The sequence below is a fragment of the Dipodomys spectabilis genome, unplaced genomic scaffold, assembly GCF_019054845.1.
Source record: "Dipodomys spectabilis isolate Male_0828 unplaced genomic scaffold, ASM1905484v1 ptg000179l, whole genome shotgun sequence".
NCBI classification, from domain to species: Eukaryota; Metazoa; Chordata; class Mammalia; order Rodentia; family Heteromyidae; genus Dipodomys; species Dipodomys spectabilis.
Window position 1 is genome coordinate 6557418 of NW_024870856.1, and position 14397 is coordinate 6571814.

Below are 14397 nucleotides of genomic sequence, written 5' to 3' on the forward strand. Positions count from 1 at the left end.
ACAATTGCAAAAAGCCATGAATTACTATGAGTTCTATCTTCCATTATAACTAGAATATTCCAGATATTTAATGAGATTTAAAAAATAAAAGTCAAATGAACTCAGTTTCTCCTTACATCCTCCATTTTCTCTCCAATTCACTACGGCTTTACCCAGAAATCCCACTAAATTTGTTCCTGGTAAGAGTTGCCAATGCCCTCTATGTTGCTAAACTGATGCTCAGGTTTGGTGCTTTGTTGTACTAGCATACTTATATATGCATATATTACATGTATCTATAATATACACTAATATCTAACACACACACACACACACACACACACACCCCATGCTCTCCTCATAACACTTTCTCCCTGAACATCTTCCAAGATCAATTTGTTCCCCTTCATCTTCCCAATCTGGGAACAATGAAGGGCTCATGCTTTGTCCTCTCTCAAGCTTGCTCTCTGTGTAAATTTGACCTTGAAATATCACCGTGATATTTCCATCTACTACTGAGCAATCTTCCCTAACTCCTTTTTTTTCCCTCTTTTTCTTTGTTGGTCGTGGGGCCTGAACTCTAGGCCTGGGCGCTGTCCCTCAGCTCTTCACCCCAAGGCTAGTGGTCTACCACTTGAGCCATAGCACCACTTCCGGCTTTTTCTCTTTTTGCTTATGTGGTGCTGGGGAATCAAACCCAGGGCCTCATGCATTCAAGGCAAGCGCTCTACCACTGAGCCACCTTACCAGCCCCAGCTTCCAATTTTGGTTGGTTAATTGGAGATAAGAGTCTCACAGACTTCCTGACCAGACTGGCTTCAAACAGTAATCCTCAGATCCCAGCCTTCTGAGGAGCTAGGATTACAGATGTGAGCCACTGATGCCAAGCTGAGGGATTTCTTGATTCTTGTTTTGTTCACTGTATCCAGCACATATTTTGAACCCTAAATTCTAATACTTAGAATAAAAAAGAGCTTTGTAAACTTTAAGGTATAACCTATTTATCCCAATGGGTTTACCCCAATAGTACATAAAGCCAGATTATTTATTTATTTACTGTCTGTCATGGGGCTTAAACTACGGGCCTGGGCACTCCCTCAATTCTTCAATTCAAGGCTAGCGTAGAGCTAGATTTTTGTTTCCTGGATCTCACACTATTTCTCAAGTAAAAAATGAGAGAATTAACCTCTAAACTGACAAAAGTCTTAACCTTATATATATTAAAAAAAAATCTATTTCAAGAGTAATTGTTTAAAAAGTAAAAGACATGTTCCATTTTGAATGAGTCCCTAGTATTTTTCTGCCATTTAAAAAAAAATCAAGACACAAATCTAATTTAATTAAGAGTTCTAATTTAATGAATACAAATCTGAGATTTTACTGCATATGCAACAATAAACCTTTTGTTTTTGAACAATTATGGTCCTGCTATAAGACATTAAGATGCAAATAAATTATTTCTTTTATCCTGGATAAAACAATAAATATTTTTAATATAATATAATGAATGCTATAAAAAGAGTTAGGTTTAACAATGGAGACAGTTGGTTAGGAGAAATAAAATCTTTTTTTTTTTTTTTTTGGGTCCGGTCGTGGGGCCTGAACTCTGGGCCTGGGCACTGTCCCTCAGCTCTTCAGCTCAAGGCTAGCGCTCTACCACTTGAGCCACAGCGTCACTTCCGGCTTTTTTCCTTTTTGCTTATGTGGTGCTGAGGAATCGAACCCAGGGCCTCGAGAATGCAAGGCAAGCGTTCTACCACTGAGCTACCTTCCCAGCCCAGGAGAAATAAAATCTTAACTGGATTTTTGAGCAAAAACAAAAGTTTAGCAAGCAAATATAAATAAAAGACAAAGGAACAGTGAAAAACTCAACAGCAGCATGACATGGCTACGAAACAAAGTCCATATAAGACAATGCTGGACTTGGGGCTGGGAAGGTGGCTTAGTGGTAGAGCGCTTGCCTTGCATGACTGAGGCCCTGGGTTCGATTCCTCAGCACTACATAAGCAAAAAGGAAAAAGCCGGAAGTGGTGCTGTGGCTCAAGTGGTACAGCGCTAGCCTTGAGCTGAAGAGCTGAGGGACAGCGCCCAGGCCCAAAGTTCAGGCCCCACGACTGGACCCAAGACAATGCTGGACAATATGCTAATAGGCAGTGTTATAACATGTCTACTGATCTAGATAATATCATATATAGTGCACAGAAACTGCTTATAATTAAACAGAGGAGTAACATAATCAAATATTTAGACAAGCTAGAAGCAGCAGTGTAGGAAATAGCTTGTAAGTAGAGAGCAAAAAAGGGGCTTAAGTAAGAGGTATATCAAATGGATCAGTAAGAGATCTTCACATCAGAATTGACAATACTTAAAAGATGTATAGAAGTAAATTTGGGAAAGCAAGCCCCCTGTGTTCACTAGGGATGATACTATGGGACAGTATAAACCACTAAAAAGGGACTATAAGGAAGAAGTATACAGATTAGGCCACAGGTAAATTAAAATTAAACCTTACATCCTGTTTTCTTAATTGGTATATATTATACACAGACGTTTCATCATAACATCTACACATAATATACTTTGATCATATTCACACACTCTATTATCCCTCCTTTACTCCTATATCCTATTCTTAATCCATAATTAAATGTGCACCTTTGGCTTCATTCCTTATGGTGTGCTTTTCAATGATGCTATTAATATACTCCCATTAAGTGGTAAAACACTCCAATGCTGAACAAATACACACTATATGCAGAAAAAACTAGCAAACTAATATTCATGTGATCTACAATATGACAAGATGTAACTGTGAGATGATTTCTAAAATCTGTAAGAAATGTATATTTTAAATGTTTGCTGTAATCTGAGTATTAAATCCTACCAGTGATAAGTAAAGCTTTCTAACTTTTCAAGACTTCCATGTAGGGATGCAGGCACAGTTGTCCTAACATACATGAACCCCTGCATTCAATTCCCAGAACCACAAAAAATTAAAAGCAAAACTTACCTATAGAGCATGACATTGTAGGGAAGAAAATTAGGCAGTAGACTCTTAATTATGCGTATAGGAAGCCAAAGCATCAGGAGTACAATGGAGCCAAAGACAATCTGCAGAAAGAAATGACACAACCCCACTGTAAGTACTTGTCACTCCCATGAAGAAAAGTGGGCTTCCAAACATATGCAACCAAGTCCAAGCCGGTGTCACTCAAAAGTGGAGTGATCCTCCCCTGTACAAGAAATCCTTGGGTCACAGTGGGTAAAACTGTATGCTGAAGATGGCTACTCTTCTCGATAGAAGAGTTTGCCCTGCTCTCTAGTCACAAGAACTAAGATAAGAACCACGGGGTAATCAATGAACAGTGTGTACTTCTCTCTTATAAGAGAGAAGTACAACTCATTACAACTAAATAAATTACCTGTAACCATGTAAGACATGACCTATATTAAAGGCTATAAAAATTTCCAAAAGGGCTAAGGGGGTAGCTTAGGTAGAGCACCTGATTAGCAGCACACAAGGGGGGGTTAAATTTCCAGCACTGACATCAAATCAATCATTAAGTTTACAAAGAAAGCAATTGTATTTTGGAAAAACTTAAGATTTAACTAGCAATTCTTTCTTCCAGTTGGGGTAGAGTTTTTAGTTTCTTTCAATAGAGGCTTATTTTTTATTGATTTTCCCACCTTAGTCCCTTTTGCTTTTTTGAGACAAAGTCTTGCTATATATAACCTCGTCTGGCTTCAAATTCACATTCCTCCTGACTCTGCTTCCCAAGTACTGAGAACATGGGCATGCACCACCACATGTGACAACCTATTAATAGTTACTACTGCAAATTTAATGTAATATAGGCATCCACAATTTGACAAGTTATGACAAATTCATAATTTGGCATTTTTGCTTTATTATTTATTTTGAAGAATATAAACAATAAGACAAATACTTGACAAACTCTTCAAAAGCTTAGATATGTTATTCAATATGCTGTCCTCCTGATCTAAAAAATATTCTCCCAAAACAAAAAATATATATAAATAAAAATAACCATATATGTGAAAATTTTTAATCTGAAGATTTACTCACCACTGACAAAATAAATCTTCGGAGATGTCTATAAATAGGTAAGTGGATCATTTCTTGTACTGGGTTAAAATCTGGATCATTCAAATTCCTTAGAAACCACAAAACACCAGGTCGAAGTACCTGAAAATATATTTTGTTATAAACATTCAGTAATATCTTCAGGCTCTGTACATGAGCTATAACATTAACAGAAAACTATTCTGGCATCTAAAATGAGCCCCAGAAAATTCATGAGGAAAAAGAAAGTCCTAACTAGAACCTCTAAGAAAACTGCTCTGTTTGATGTTTATAAGTGATTCATTGGGTCTAACTTATAAAGAAATATAAGTTGGGAAATACAGCCATTACTAGTACTATTATTTTATCACCTCGTGTATCAAATACAACCACTAGTAATTTCATACATACTATTACTTTTTACTATTGTGTTGAATTCATACAACTATTAGTACTATTACTGTAGCACCTAATGTTATTGTATTAAATACATACAACCATTAATACATACTATTACTTATCACCTAGCAATATTATTGTGTTGAATACATACAACCATTAGTACATACTGTTATTATACCACCTAGTAATATTATTGTATCAAATACAACTGTTAGTATTACTGTAGTAATTGCATTACTTGGCAATTTATAAATGTCCACATAAGATCTGATTTCAGTCTTATGCTTCCCCAAAAGAGTTATCTTAAAGCTGGGCACCAGTGGCTCATGTCTGTAATCCTAGCTACTCAGGAGGCTGAGATCTGAGGATCGCCATTCAAAGCCAGCCCGGGCAGGAAAGTCCGTGAGACTCTTATCTCCAATAAACCACTAGAAAACCGAAGTGGTGCTGTGGCTCAAGCGATAGAGCGCTTGCCTTGAGCTGAAGAGTGCAAGGACAGTGCCCAGTGCCCAAGCCCAGACTTCAAGCCCCACGACCGACCAAAAAAAAAAAAAAAAGTTATCTTAATTAAGAAACACTTTATACTCTGTCTTTATTTCATTCCCTACATCCTCTTCCCCTTCTAAATGGGAAATCATCACACAAGAACTGTATGAGAGTTAATGGTAATAAGTAATAAGTGAGTCTGGGTTCTAGCCTGTCAAGATTCAAGTAATTCTACAATATACCTTGTATAAAGTATCTAATTTGCCAAAATCTCTATTTCTCCAACTAAAAGAGTTTTTGTCCCCATGGGGGGGGTGGGTGAGGAGGGCAGAAGGTAGAGTAGTACTAGGGTTTGAGCTTAGGTCCTTGCATGTGCTAGGCCGGCAGTCTAGCACTGAGTCATACCCTCACATAGGATCTCTAAGGCTTAACTCTAGGATTTTTTTTTTTAATTGGTTTTGGGGCTTGAACTCAGGGCCTGAGAGTAGTCACTGAGCATTTTTGCTCAAGGCTAGTGTTTTACTACTTTGAGCCACAGCTCCACTCCAGTTTTTAGATGCTTAACTAGAAATAAGAGTCTCTCAGCCTTTCCTGCCCAAGCTGGCTTTGAACTGAGATACTCAGATCTCAGTCTCCTGAACAGAGATTACAAGTAAGAATCATCAGTGTCCAGCTAATACTAGGATTCTTTACCAACAAAATTCTATCACGCTAACAAAATTTAAAATTCATCATAAAACATTGTATCTTACCACTTAACAGTATAATTTAAGAGTTAATGGGGGGCAGGGGGAGGCTGTGAAGGGATGGGAAGGGGAAACAAAGGAGGAGGCTACAATGCTTGATAAGAAATGTACTCATTATCTTGCCCATGTAATTGTAACCCTTCTGTACAGTATTTTCACAATAAAAAATAATTTAAAAAAAAAAGAGTTCAGACAATTGTAGTTTTGAAAAACTCATTCGAGGAGGTTGGGGATCTGAGCCCAATCGAAAAATACTTGCCTAGCAAGTGCAAGGCCCTGAATTCAGTCCTCCCCTCCACTGTATTTGTTGTTTAGTTCAGTCACTTCTTTCAAAGAAAAGAATACAAGCTTCCATTGCATGATTTGCCTCTTTCAAAGAGCAAAGTATACAGAAAACAGCATTCAGCCTTCATGATTTTTTTTTTTTGTCGGTTGTGGGGCCTGAACTCTGGGCCTGGGCACTGTCCCTCAGTTCCTCAGCTCAAGGCTAGCACTCTACCACTTGAGCCACAGCACCATTTCCGGCATTTTCTACTTATGTGGTGCTGAGGAATAGAACCCAGGGCCTTATGCATGCAAGGCAAGCGCTCTACCACTGAGCCACCTTCCCAGCCCCAGCCTTCGTGATTTTTGTATCCAATCCCCACTGTACATGTCAATTTGTTCCTTTAGCCCTGCACATCTCCATCACCAGTTTCAGTAGAATAAGCTGACTTGTTAATGATCTTGTTCATACCCAAGAACTGAGAACTGAAAGTATGCCTATATTTCTCACTATTACCCCTGCATGTAAGACACAATCTGATACCGAGTTTGTACTAATCTGCTTTCTCCATCTTCAAATCATTAAGAAGCAGATTCTGAAAACTGCATTAGTAAAGGTACTGATGGCAAGAAAACTAGCATCATAGTGGATCTTTATACTGTAATTCTATACTCAAGGTACCTATTTCAAAACCATTCTACATGTTCAATTCTTAAGTCCTTATCCTTTGGGATTATTTCCAGTATATCTCCTTTAATCTTAGTCCACAAACTTAAGAGTTTACATTATAGAGTAAGTAAGATAGGCACAAGATAAAGTACTTCCTCAATCTAATCATCTTTAAAATGTTCACCTTGACAACATCTTTATTTTCTGGTGCCGACCTCTGTGCTTGAACTCAGAGCTTGGGTGCTGTCCCTGAGCTTTATTTGCTCAAGGCTAGTGCTCCACCCCTTGAGCTACAGTTCTATTTCTAGCTTTTTGGTAGATTTGGGCCTCACAAACTTTACTGCCTGGGCTGGCTTTGAATGGCAATCCTCTCAGATCTCAGCTTAAGTAGCTAGGATTACAGGCATGAGCCACAGGTGCCCAGCTTACATTGACAAGTTTTTGACACAAACATCTGAAAATAGTTCAAAACAACCAAGCTAAGTTCCAATACCACAAACTATGTGTCAGGAAACCATTATAGCCTTTAAGCATGACTGATCGGCAAAGAAAAACTTCCTTTTCAAAAGCATGCAGTGTCAGCATTTCCCTGCTGAACTTACCTCTCTCAGTAACAAAATGAAGGAGGCAAAGTAGAACACATACACCATCCCGACTAGCCAATGTAGAAACATCGTAGTCCCTGGAGCTGACTGAAAACTCAGTTCTCGATCTTTTAAAGTAGCATCAAACATTTCCTAAGCCAAAAGTGAACAGGTAAGATTCGTACTACCTTACATTTGCCTAAGTAATATTTCCACCTTCCAAGAACTAAAGAATCTACACGAGGTGCAATTTTCTCAAAGTGCAGAGTTTACTGCCATTTACATGTATACAACATTTTAAAATTTTCAACATAAAGAATGACAAACCAATCAGTATACAACAGTTTTACTAATACTGTTATTGTTAATTTTTTTAAAGCTTATTTTCTGATAGTACTGGGGTTTAAACTCAGGGCCTCAGGCTTTGTTAAGCAGGCACTCTACTACTAAGCCATGCTTCCAGCTCTTTCTTTTTTTTTTTTTGGTTGGCCGTGGGGCTTGAACTCTGGGCCTGAGCGCTGTCCCTCAGCTCTTCAGCTCAAGGCGAGCGCTCTACCACTTGAGCTATAGCGCCACTTCCGGTTTTCTGGTGGTTTATTGGAGATAGGAGTCTCACGGTCTCTCCTGCCCGGGCTGGCTTTGAACCTCGATCCTCAGATCTCAGCCTTCTGAGTAGCTAGGATTACAGGCGTGAGCCACCAGCGCCCGGCTTTTTTCCAGCTCTTTCTTACACTCGTGTTTTTTGTCTTTACTGTACCAGGGCCTGGATACGGTCTCTGAGGTTTTTTGCTCAAGGCTGGTGCTTTACCACTTGACTCACAGCTCCACTTCCAGCTTTTTGATGATTAACTGGAGGTAAGAGTCTCACTGACTTTCTTGTGTGGGCTAGCTTTGAACCATGATCCTCAGATCTCTGCCTCCTGAGTGGCTGAGAATATAGGTATAAGCCACCAGCACGTAGGTACACTGGCTCTTTCTGAGACATCTGGCTTCCTGCTTAGGTGCTCACCTGGATCTGGACCATCTATTTTCAGCTTTCTGTTGTAGATGAGAAGACAGGCATATGCCACCATGTGGCACTTCCTGCCACTGACATAGTCTGTGGACTTTTGTGTATGGGCTGTCTTGGAGCCACAATCTCAGTCTCCTACATGGGAGGTAAGGCACATGCTACCTTATATAGCTGTTGGCTGTTAAAACGTTCACTATATATGTCTGGGCTGATCTTGAGCTGCAATCCCCCAAATCTCAGCCCCCTAGGTACCTAGTATTATTAGAATGAGCCACAGGTACCCAGCTTTAAAAACTATTTTGAGCGGGGCACTGGTGGCTCACGCTTGTAATCCTAGCTACTCAGGGGGCTGAGTTCTGAGGATTGAGGTTTGAAGCCAGCCCCGGCAGGCAGTAAAGCCTGTGAGACTCTTATCTCCAATTAACACCCAGAAAATAGCAAGTGGCACTGTGGCTCAAAGTGGTAGAGCACTAAGCCTTGAGCAATGAAGCTCAGGGACAATACCCAGGCCCTGAGTTCAAGCCCCATGATTGACCAACAAAACAAAACAATTTTTGATCAATATAGACAAAGATCTGTATTCACAAGAAATTTTAACCAATAGTAAGGTGGAAGGTTAAATGTTAGTCTTAGAACCAAAGTTCTTCTATATACAACATATTTTTAATTATCACTAATAGTCATTAAAGTTTAACATCTTAATGAAATAGCTAGCATTATCACAAAGTTAAGAGAGCAAATTGAGTAAGAAAAATTTCCAATGGTTATTAAGATAGTTCCTATCAAAATATCCTAAGCATACGTGCAAAATCCAAAAAAAAAAAAAATCAAGTACAGAAAATTAGCCACTGAATATTCTACAGTGATATGATTCAAAAAATAAGCAAATTATCAAATATTTACTTTCTTTTAAAATGCAAGCATTCTAAATAGTTCCTCCTTTGTAAACTGAAATTATGAAATTATATGATAAAATAAACTCACCAAGGAACAGATATCCAGCCACCAGCCACAAATGAGAGGAAACACTCCAATTTCTACCACCACTAACAAAGAGACCTAAAGCAAAAATAAAGGTCAGAAATATCATCCAATGAGAGAAAGAGACAAAAAATCCATTTCCAGTTTTAACTTACAAATTACCTTAACAACAATATAGCAGACTCCTAGCAAGCGACGAGATCTATGAAATTTCACAAGCGTTGCCAAACCCTGCAGCACCTAGTCAAGGAAAAAGTGAACACTCAAGTGTACAAAGAAGCAGGAAATGATTTAAACTGAACTTAATACATCCAAGGATCAGAATTCATTTTCTGCACATTATGTACACACATACTCACAAAGACTTCAACTTTTACTAAGAGAACAAGGTGAAAGAAAACAACTTTGTTTTTAATGAGACCAACTCTTCCATATAAATATTACTGTACCCCCAACTTGGTTCATTAAAGGATACATGACAAATTATCAGTGTTATTGCTAAGAGTATATATCCAACTATGGTTGTGATTAAGCCTTCAAAGTGAGATGCCTGAACCTGCAAATGAAACACAAAGAGCTTTACTACATGGCCTATACTCCAGTTTGTCACTGAATTAAACAATGTAGATGGCAAAAAGTAAGGTCTCTTAACAATATTTAACTAGAAAATACCTATAAAAATCCCCTTTGGGACAGGCACTAGTGGCTTATGCCTGAAATCCTAGCTACTCAGAAAGTGGAAATCTGAAGATCACGGTTCAAAGCCAGCCCAGGCAGGAAAAGTTCTTGAGACTCTTATCATCAATTAATCAACAGAAAACCAGACTAGGTGCTATGGCTCAAAGTAGTAGAGGGCTAGCCTTGAGCAAAAGAGTTCAGGGTCGGTGTCCAGGCTCTGAGTTCATCAATCAATCAATCAATCAAATCCCTTTTGGGCTGCCAAATGTTACTAAAGGATCAAGAAATATTGAAGAATAATAGAAAGTTAAATTTGACAAAAAAAAAACACCACTGGATTATAACTTGTGCTACTAGCTCACTCTGAGGATTTGCTAAAGGCCAATTGCTAAACAATAGCATACCACCCAATTTGGCCAACCTACCCTATTTCCTACCTTAGAAGTAACTGCAAAACTCTTAGTGACACAGAATAGACTTTAGAGAATGACAAATATGGCCCATGTTTATCTTTTTTTCCAGATTCTCAAGAAGCAAATGGTAACAGTTTGTAAAGTCAAAATTTATCAAAACACTCATATGAACCTTTCAGGTTCTTGAATGTAATTTCTATATCCTAAGTGAAAACAGAATCAAGTCAGCTCTTCCTTAAAAGAGGTCTAAGACCCCTACAATAAACAGTAATCTAATAAGCTATCTACTTTAGAAATTAAGGACAGAAAACTTAAGCGAATTCTCTAAAAAACAAGATAGCCTATTATTCTAAGATATTCTATTCCCTTTTACAAACTGGTCAGTCAAACTGTTACCTCTTTAAATCCACTATGGGTCACCTGAGGCAGGGAGAGAAAGGAGCACTGGGTAGAAGAGTAGTCCACCACAGGAACACAGTACATTATGGTGTTGCACACATACCAGTTAGCTAGCAACAGGATTTAACTATCTCTGAAGCAACTGTTAGCTTTTTTTTTTTTTTCTGTCGGTCGTGGGGCTTGAACTCAGAGCCTGGGCGCTGTGCCTGAGCTCCTCAGCTCAAGGCAAGCACTCTACCACCTGACCCACAGCACCACTTCCAGTTTTCTGGTGGTTAACTGGAGATAAGAGTCTCACAGACTTTCCTGCCCAGGCTGGCTTCTGCTAGCCTTTTTTTTTCTAAGAAAAGAAAATAAGCCCTCTGCACAGAGCAGACAGAAATAAAGTAACTCTTCAGAATATTACTAGCTCAGAAAATAATAATTTGTGAATGACTGATGAAGATAAGCTTGGTGAAAGTTTTATACTCACATGTTCTTCAAATCCCAAACCAACAAGGGAGAAGTGACCAATATGATAAGGGCAAAATGCTAAAGGAAGGAAAAGACTCAGTGAGTCTAATAATCAAAACAGTAAGTACCTGTCTATTACAGCTTTGTTCACAATAGCTGAATGGTGTCCAACAACTGATGAATGGATAAAGAAAATATGATACACACTCAATGGAATATTACTCAGTCATAAGGAAAAAAATTATGTCATTTGTATACAAGTAGATGGAGTTGGAGACCATGTTGAACAAACTCAAAGAGGCAAATATTTGATATATTTAATTGGACTACTTTAATTATTTAGCTATAGCTAAGTTTTATATCTAAGCTACAACTAAGTGATAAAAATAATTTTCTTCTATATTAAATTTCAATTTGGCAATTTAAGTATAACTTTCCATTAGATAATGTATGAAACCCAATGTTGACAAGGTTACATGTAGAAAAAAGTAAATTTATATAAACATTTCGCCTGAGAAAAAATTCACCAAGTTTTCATTCATTTATAGACTTTATATATACATATTCATAAGTATAAAACATTTTATACTATTTTCCTCAAGCTGGGCAAATTTTACTTTTTCAAGTAAATATAATTATTTTCAATTATGGTAACAGTAATTTAACCCCATAGCAGATCAGTGGAAAAGGTATGACTTCACCACTGGATCAGAAAGTCAGAGTGAATCTATTAGAGATCTGGTCTTTAAACCTCTATTGTACATTCCTTAACATTCCTAAATTATAAACAAAAACTTCTGACCAGACTTCTAGGAAATCAAACTTCTATTACAATACATAAGAAGTAAAAGCATAAACACATCTTACCAAAAACAAGAATGAACAGTGTATTTAAAGACACCACCCAGAAGACATGTTCCTAAAGGAAAAGAGAATAAGGCAAAATCCATTCACATTTGGTATGGTAAATTGGACTATTCTATTTATTTAGCTACAGTTAAGTGTTATAGCTAAACTTCAGATAAGTGTTAAAAATAATTTACCCAGCCAGTGTCAGTGACTCATGCCTGTACTAGCTACTCAGGAGGCTGAGATCTGAGGATCGCAGTTCAAAGCCAGCCTGGCAGAAGAGTCTGTGAGACTCTTATCTCCAATAAACCACCGGAAAACTGGAAGTGGCGCTGTGGGCTCAAGCAGTAGAGCGCTCGCCTTGAGCTGAAGAGTGAAGGGACAGAGCCCAAGCCCAGCAGAGTTCAAGCCCCATGACTGACAAAAAAAATAATAATAACAATAATCATAATTTCCCCTCTTTGTTATATTTCAGTTTGGCAATTTAGGTACAACTTTTCACTTTTTATCAGAAACTCAATGTTCACAATGTTACATGTAGAAAAAAAATTTTTTTTTGGTTGGTCGTGGGGCTTGAACGCTGGGCTTGGACGCTACTATCCCTCAGTTCTGCAGCTCAAGGCGAGCACTTTACCAGTTGAGCCACAGTGCCACTTCTGGTTTCCGTTTATTGGAGATAAGAGTCTCACAGACTTTCCTTGCCCGGGCTGGCTTTGAATTGTGATCCTAAGATCTTAGCCTCCTGAGTAGCTAGGATTACAGGCGTGAGCCACCGGCGCCCAGCTGAAAAAATAAATTTTTATAAACATTTCCTTTTGAGAAATAATTCACCAAACTCTGGATTTTTGTATTTTTTTTTTAAAACTGGGGTTTGAACTCAGGATTTTTATAAATTACATTTCATTTTAATTAAATAAGGCTGAAAAATGTCAAGGAGAAAAATCTGAAATCCACACAGATGCTGAACAACATATGAATGTAAACTGCAGTATCCATTCTGTTTCCATGACTTTGGAAAGGTCACTGCTGCTTGGCTCCTGCCCCTTGGAAAACTACCTGGCTCTTCTCTGTTCTGCTTCCTCTTTTCCCTAGGTGCATGGGCTTGTTTTCTTCCTTTGGGGAAGAAGGTGGTACTGGAGTTTTGAATTCACACTCAAGTACCCTACCACTTTAAACACATCCTCAGAAACACATTCTCACTTGGCACCTAGTCCACTGGTGATATATTACCACCTTCAAGATGACTGTCCTAACTATGTCAAAAACACTTCAACCATGCTCCATGCTGACAATCACTAGAAACCCGATCATCTAGGCCTTTCTTCTTCCAGGAGGGATGACACAGTATAATTCTTTTTAAAAAAGATTACTCTCAGTTAGGTGCCATGGCTCACGCCTGTAATCCTAGCTACCATCTAATAAGGATGGTGGTTCAAAGCTAGCTCAAGCAGAAAAGTCCCTGTGAGACTCTTACTTCCAATTAACCACTCAAAAACTGGAAGTGACAGTATAGTTCAAGTGATATAGTGCTAGTCTTGAGTCTCAGGGTAAGCACCCAGGCCCTGAGTTCAAGCCCCACACCAATTAAACAAAAAAGAAAAAATATTACTCTCTTTCCCTGTCTAATTATTCATAAATCCAACTGGAAGGGTGTCAATACAAATAGCTGTTAAGCTTCCTACAAGGCAGTCTGGCAAATCAAGTGTTTGAGCTCCTGGGATTATTTGTACAGAAAAAAGCAGAGAAAAGAAAGTGTGGTTTAATGATGTCCCATTTACTAACAGCCCTCTGGCCAGTGATACAACCCACTTCCATTTGTCCCTAAGTGTCCTGAGTAAAAGGTCATTTAGGGAACACTGTGATGATGTTAGCTAATTCACCTACAAAGCTAGGTGTATCCCAGACCCAGTGTAAGAAGAATATACAAACAAATGTAGCAGTCTCTTTTTTAAGCGTATCTCCAGAAGCTGACCCTAGTTCACAATAATACTCAAAAAATATTCGGTAAACTATTTTCTTAGTAAGCTTGCTCCTTTAGTCATTCTCTATCTACCACACATACCCCCGCTTCATGCTGATGAGATGATATTGACTGTCCTTCTGGAAGATGAGCTGTTAAGATACATCAAAACCTGAAGAAGCTGGGTGCCCATGGCTCACGCCTGTCATCCTAGCTACTCAGGAGGCTGAGATCTGAGGATCACAGTTCAAAGCCAGCCCAGGCAAGGAAAGTCCATGAGACTCATCTTCAATTAACCACCAGAAAACTGGAAGTGGTGCTGTGGCTCAAGTGGTAGAGCGCTTGCCTTGAGCTGAAGAGCTCAGGGACAGTGCCCAGGCCCAGAGTTAAAGCTCCACAATCAACAACAACAACAAAAACCCTGTAGAATGTACACT

The 14397-nt window shown here is 38.6% G+C and overlaps 1 protein-coding gene across 1 annotated transcript in view; it reads right to left on the reverse strand.

Moving 5' to 3' along the window:
- Window positions 1-14397, reverse strand: part of Marchf6 (membrane associated ring-CH-type finger 6) — a 77574-nt gene that overhangs the window by 26492 nt on the left and 36685 nt on the right. Inside the window, exons 10-17 of the mRNA XM_042695163.1 lie at window positions 12019-12070; window positions 11171-11229; window positions 9684-9764; window positions 9371-9439; window positions 9212-9286; window positions 7234-7368; window positions 4067-4186; window positions 2990-3090 (exon numbers count right to left, since the gene is read on the reverse strand). Coding sequence (XP_042551097.1) covers window positions 2990-3090; window positions 4067-4186; window positions 7234-7368; window positions 9212-9286; window positions 9371-9439; window positions 9684-9764; window positions 11171-11229; window positions 12019-12070 — 692 coding nt within the window. The remainder of the gene's footprint in view (window positions 1-2989; window positions 3091-4066; window positions 4187-7233; window positions 7369-9211; window positions 9287-9370; window positions 9440-9683; window positions 9765-11170; window positions 11230-12018; window positions 12071-14397) is intronic.